We start from the raw sequence: 6,316 nt of genomic DNA on the forward strand, positions 1-6,316 counted from the left end.
ATGACATCTTCTAATAGCTTTCTTTCCTTTTGATTGACAGCATCTGTATCCCAGGAGGACCAGGTGTATGATAATATCGATGTGGGGCAGAGAGAGCACAGGTAAGGAGGGTGCCCTCTCCTGGCTCTCACCTCAGGCCAAGGAGACATTCCTCTGGGCACAAACCCATGCCCCAAGGAGCCTGTGGTACTGCAAACCAGTGAGGGTCATGAGCTGGTTGGGACTCAGTCCTCTGGAGACAGTCCAGGTGCCCTCTCCATGTGTGTTTAATTTGGCAAGTAGCATCCTGAAAAATGTTTCTTCAGTGTTACCTAGCTAGTGCCAGAGATGTGGAAAGGAAAGAGCTGCTCCCTGAAACAGGTGAAAATTTAGATAGTTTTCCTAAGGAAGGAAAACTCCAGCTCCCAGACCTGATTATCAGCCCCGTCCTGGCAGGCTCCTTGTCAGAAAAATTACTTTTAATAGGAACAGCATGTCTTGGTGTCTTGCTGCCAGATGATTGTGGTGTCTGCGCGTGCTGGTATAAATCACAGCAACTGTTTGCATTTCAGTGGTGGGTGTGGGGGGAGGGAGGGAAAAATCACTGCTCTATAGGTATATGGGTTAGAGAAGGGAACACAGTCTGCTGGAAAAAAATTGAATTTTTGTGTGTCTCTTCCTCTCAGAAAGAAGGATGACAAGTACAAAATGCGGATGCCAAAACTTCGGGTGGTGCAAGAGTATAAAGACAACAGGAAAAGCATCGTTGATGTGGAAAGGTCTTGATTTTCATTCTGTATTCCCATGTTGTCTAACTCTGTACATGTGTCTCCTGAGTGACTTCAGGAGTGAGAAGTCCCTGATTGCACAGACATTTTGTGTTGGCTGATTTGAACCCAGCTTTTAGGAAACTTTGCAGAAAATGTCTCGAGGGTAAAACAAACTCTTGGATCTGAACTGTATGCAAATAGAGGGTATCCCAAGGTCTTATCCTGAAGTTCTGTCATGGCTTCCCACTTAGCTGAGGCAAAAAGTTGTTACTTGCTGTCTATTTGGCTCCTTTTGCTATGTTAGAAGGTTAATATTAGATATTAAGAAGAAATTATTCCCTGTGAGGGTGGTGAGGCAGTGACACAGGTCACCCCAAGAAGTTGCTAATGACCCATCCCTAGAATTGTGAAAGTTGTGTTGGAGGGAGCTCTAAGCAACCTGATCTAGTGGAAGTTGTCCCTGCCCATGGCAGGGGGTTTGGAACAAGATGACCTTTAAGGCAGCAACTCAAACCATTCTATGATTTTGGCAAGAGCCCTGTGTTTAGAAGCCCTGTACACAATGTAGTAATTGCCTGTAGTTTCCCCTTGCCCTTATTTTAAAGTATTGATTTCTTGGGTCTTCTGTTTCTGACTGGGCTGATTGCATGTGCCTAAAAGCAAAGATTTTTTGTTTGTTTGTTCATTTTGTTACTGGTGCTGCAAAAATTCACATGAAAGTAGGAGATTTCCTTTGCCTTTGAGATTAGAAAAATGCGAATCACAGTGAGCTTTTTTATGATCCAATACGTGGGACTTCAAAGAAACGCAAATCAAAGATCCATTTTTCAGGTTCTTACCACAGAGTTCCTGGATGAAGTTGCTCAGACACTGCTGGTTGTGTTGTGCAAAGTCATATGTATAACTTTACAGACCATCAGGAAGTCGATGCAATTTCATCCCTTCCTTAGACATCACAGGTCCTTCAGGCTAAGTCTGCCAAGGAGAAATCTCTTCATAGCCTAGAAGGTCCTAATTTCAGCTCTTGTTTCCCCTTGTCTTAATTTTAAGTGCATCAAAGTGAGCCAAAGGTGAATAATTTATTACAAATGGGTGGGGTTTTTTGTTTGGTGTTTTTTTCCTGTCTTAAGTTATAAAATTAATGCTATAGGTAGAATTTCATGTACCAGAAAAAGCCATCTCCATACTCAGGGAATGCCCCAGAAGGAATGGCCATTGCTCCCTTTAAGTGGGGCATAAGAAATTGTTTTCCACTTCACAGTGCCATATAAATGTCAGCTTGGGTGACTTTCTCCTCCATGTGCTAAAAAACCCAACAGAAATCTGGAGAGCTATGTCAAGCCCCACTTCCATAAATGACTCAGGATGAGAGTTATCTGGGGACCCTTTCCCTTTATGTTTGAATATAAATAAAACCAGAAGGAGACAAACTGCTGGGGGAAAAGTGAATTGTTGAGTTCTATAAAAACACAACTGATTTGAAACACTCTTTAGAGAGTTTGTTTGTTCCCACGCTGCTTACAGAAAAAAAAATTATTGCAAATGGAGATCCAAAATGGCCCAGGTTATGCTCACTAACATATTTGAGTTGTATATTCATTCTTTTATGAAAAATAGGGATGTGAATGGTGTGCTCTCCTATTCCACGGGTTCATTGCAGACAAGGCTGGAGTTGGCTTTGAGCTGCAATTTGAAATGTGCCAGGGATTATTTAAATGGAGCTCACAAGTGTGTGCGTGTCTGTTTCTTGATGCAGAAATATCTTCAAATTCAAGAAGAGCAGTGAAGAAAAAAGCAGGAAGAGGGAAAAAGAAGAGAAGTTCTTTAGAGAAACATTTATGGTACGTTTCTTTCTAGAGAACTGGTTGGGTCAGAGGAGGAAAACAGCTATGTGGCTTGTTTAATAAATGCATGGGGAATGTTGCTGGTCCTCAGCTATTCTGCCAGAGATGTGTCACTGACCTGTGTCTTCTCCCCTAATCTGGGATCTTCATCAGGGATGTTACTGGGGTTTCTCTCCCTCCTAAACAAAGCCTCAGGACCCATTCTGAAATCTCTTCATCCCTTCCCACTGCCTTTAAAGACATTGCACATAAGTGTGGAATAACTCATTTTATTTCTTTCCTGCAGTATGATAAGGAGATCAATGTCATCAACACAGCCACTGCTGAGTGCTCTGTCCCCAGTGAGAGGAGAGTGGATCTCCCTGTCACAGCTGGAGAACAGCTGGATGTTATTGATGTCACGGAGGGCCACGCAGTGATCTGCCGAAATTCAGAGGGCAGATGTAAGTCTGCAGAAAGTCTCTGGCACAGGAAGGGGGGACACTGCAAACCAGTTTGGAGGGGCAAATCAGCCTCCCAAGCCACAGTATGTTCTTTGTGCTTAGCCACTGAGACTTCATTGGCTCAGGAGTTTACTAATTTACTTCCTTTTTTTCCCCTTCTCTCAGATGGCTACGTTCTAGTGGAGCACTTGAACTTCGGGTAAACTCAGATTTTATTTATTGTGATGCATATTTTCTTCTCTTTCCTGTGTAGAGATATCTAAGATCTGGAGAAATGTACTTAAAACTTCTGAAGGCAGGGGAATTAAATGTAAACAGCCAGTACTAAATATTAAATATCAAATAAGTATTTCCAGTTTTAGTCTGCTGTTATACAAATTTCCAGTCCAACTGCAGCTAAAAAAAGGCCCGTCCAGTCATGATTTCCATAAATTGGAGATTCCTGACTTGCCTTCAGATATGCCATATTAATTCACATCTGCTGCAAACATGGGCCACTCAGTGTGCATTGCCTTGCCAAAACACACCCTCAAATTCCCTGCTGCAGTGTTTCCTTGCATGCTCATGCATAACTGATACAAATGAACCAGGTGCCCCTTGCAGGAAAATGTTCTTTTTTTTTTTTTTTTTTTTTTTTTTTTTTTTTTTTTTTTTTTTTTTTGAGGCAGACAGTGCTAACTTCGCTGAGAGCTGCTCTCCCCTGGACCATCCCTGAAAGTCTCCTTTGTGCTTCCTGCATCCATGAGAGTGCACGTTGGTCAGCTGTGGAGTGATGATGCCCATGTAAATAAAGCTGAATTATTTTTTTTTTTTGTACCATTAAATGTGCAAGAGATGTTTCTTTTTTTTTTTTTTTTTTTTTACCCTGACATTTAGAGCATATCTGCATTGATTAATAGTTATTTTCAGTATTTCTCACTTTTTGGAGTAGCTTGTTAGTCAGTTCTGAAATAGCCATTTCACTTCTGCATTTGCATGAAGAAAAACTGCGCACATTAGTTGCTCCAATTTGTTACTGTCTGTTTTAGGTGGTAGAATTACATAACTCCCCAAAAGATTTTAAAAAGCAAACCATATCATTTTGAACTGGTTTTGGTCTTAAAACTATTGGGAGAAGGATGTATCACCACTCCTGCTGTGTTAAATATATCAAATAGTGGAAAAATTGACTCATTTCTTTCCAAAAAACATGAAAAAAGAGTAAATAAAGCATTCAGTCAAAATTTACTTTATTTTTGTAAGCTAACTTAGGCATCCCAGATATGTAAAGGCTGATTCCTGGCTCCCACTGATTCACGGGCAGTTACCCAACAGTTGCCCCTGTGTTTGGGCCGTTCTGCAATGTGGGCCTGGAGGATGTTTACTTGTTTTAAGAAAAATGTTTCTAAATGTAGGAAGAGAAATATAAATTTCTAGTGGCTTCTCCTCCATGTATCTAGTGGACACATTTTCCAGAATATTCTGTGAAATTTTCTGTGAAAAGTAAAAAAAAATGGGGATAGCATTTTTACTTTTAAATCTGGTTGTAATGTACAACTTTTGCCCCTCCTTGGCTCATTTTAAGAGCCCATATCAGCTTGCTCATAAATATCCTAAAAATGTAGAAGTTTTAATTAGAAATTATTAAAAGTTCCAGGCTTAAGAAAACACAGCAGAATAAAAGCGCTGTTTGCCACAGGGCCATTTCAAAGCTGGCATAGGAGACATCAGTAAGAAAACAGAGCAAATATTTAACATTTACTTTTAAGTCTATACAGGCATTCTTATTTATTTTACCATGTGGTTATTATTAAGTGCGTTGGCCTGCATCCATCCTCGAAATAAAAAAAATAAATAAAACAATCCCCTGTAAGCATGCGCAGCTTTGCAGGCTTGCCAGCCCAAATATTTAGACTTCTCTAGTGGTGATGGAGGGTTTGGGGAGCTGAAGTGCGTGTTTGGCTTTGGCACAGGCTGGGACGTGCTCTGTGTCCTTCACCTACAGCCTTTGAGGGGAATCGGCCTGATGGAAGTTGTGGAGATGGTTTAGCTTGGGGGCTTTTTTTCCAGGGCAATGTTGAGGATTAATACCATGAAGAAAACATCCCCTTCCTCATCCTCCTCCCCAGCCAGTGCTAACTCACAGCTCATGAAGTCCATTAATCACTGGCTCTGTGAGCACTACGAGCAAATCTTGTATTAGCCACACGTGTAAGCTCTTTTTGGCTTCATAAGGAAGTTATTTAACAAGTTTTTCTTATTTTAAATTAAGGCCTTTAAAAAAAGTCTCCCCATGTATCCTGCGATAGACGTGATTGGGCCCTGATCCCGGTGCAATGACGCACAGTCCTTGTGGGGTTGTGCCCCAAATCCCCGTGAAACAAACTTCTGCACCAGCATTGGCAGCTGATTTAATGCAAGGGTGCCTTGCAATACACTTAGACATATATTTCCCCATGTATAAATTCCAATGCATGTACAGAAGAAAAGAGCGAGCTTTCTATGGGATGACTCCAAACAATACAAAAATTCCTTAGCTAGAGCAACTTAGATATCCTCAATTAAACCACAGGTTGGCTAAATTTAGGTTAAGATATTGGTCAGGAAATTAAATGTGTCCTTTTCTTTTTTTTTTTTTTTCCTTTACAAGCCTTGCTGGTACATCCTAACCACATCAAACCTCAAAATAATTCTGATGCAAGTTTTAAACCCCGTTCCTCTGTGTTTCTCCTCGAAAAGGAAATCATCATGATAACAGTTGTTGATTTGATGAGTAGTGTCTGAAGGAGAATTGAAATTTTTTTAGAGGGCAATTCTGTATCACAGAAATTGTGTAAAAAGGAGCATGGATAAGGAAAAAACTGGGGCACTCACTGCAGCTGTGTGCTTTCACTGGATTTACATCCAGCTGCATCACAGGCATACAGGAAATAAGCCCTAATTTACCCCCCCCCAAAAAAAAAAAAAACCAAAAACATTTTTCCTGTAGTGAAAGGTTATTTTCGCACATTATCTATCTTTAAAATTATACTCTCCGTGCTTTGGTGTAAGGAGTTGAGATCTGAGTCAGCACAGACTAATGCATCAGCTCTGCTGGAAAACCTTCAGGCCTGGCTCCTGGCATGTATTTTGGGTTGGGGGAGCTGTTTAAATTGTTCATATGTATATTCTGATTCCCGTTCCTGCCCCTTTGCACCACCCCCCCAAGCCTTCAGGGCATCCATGATCCCACAGTTGGGATGTGCAAGGATCTCAGGAGAGAAACTCTTAACAGCCAACTCCAGTCCACAAAAAGGCACTG

The 6,316-nt window shown here is 41.1% G+C and overlaps 1 protein-coding gene across 7 annotated transcripts in view; it reads left to right on the forward strand.

Moving 5' to 3' along the window:
* The window catches only part of FYB2 (FYN binding protein 2), a 33,579-nt gene extending 27,684 nt beyond the window's left edge, over positions 1–5,895 (forward strand). For 3 of the 7 annotated variants that reach the window (XM_027879063.1, XM_027879065.1, XM_027879068.1), the window contains exons 14-17: positions 2,506–2,590; positions 2,880–3,036; positions 3,202–3,235; positions 3,701–3,843. In XM_027879063.1, coding sequence (XP_027734864.1) covers positions 2,506–2,590; positions 2,880–3,036; positions 3,202–3,235; positions 3,701–3,809 — 385 coding nt within the window. In that variant the 3' untranslated portion in view covers positions 3,810–3,843. Of the gene's footprint in view, positions 1–17; positions 102–665; positions 690–2,505; positions 2,591–2,879; positions 3,037–3,201; positions 3,236–3,700; positions 3,844–5,665 lie in introns of those variants that run through there. The other 4 variants (XM_027879064.1, XM_027879066.1, XR_003570679.1 and 1 more) reach the window with 4 other exon arrangements.
* The last annotated feature ends 421 nt before the right edge of the window (positions 5,896–6,316 follow it).

This window comes from Empidonax traillii, unplaced genomic scaffold (genome assembly GCF_003031625.1).
Source record: "Empidonax traillii isolate 1590-97213 ecotype Southwest subspecies unplaced genomic scaffold, ASM303162v1 scaffold50:size1795014, whole genome shotgun sequence".
NCBI lineage: Eukaryota > Metazoa > Chordata > Aves > Passeriformes > Tyrannidae > Empidonax > Empidonax traillii.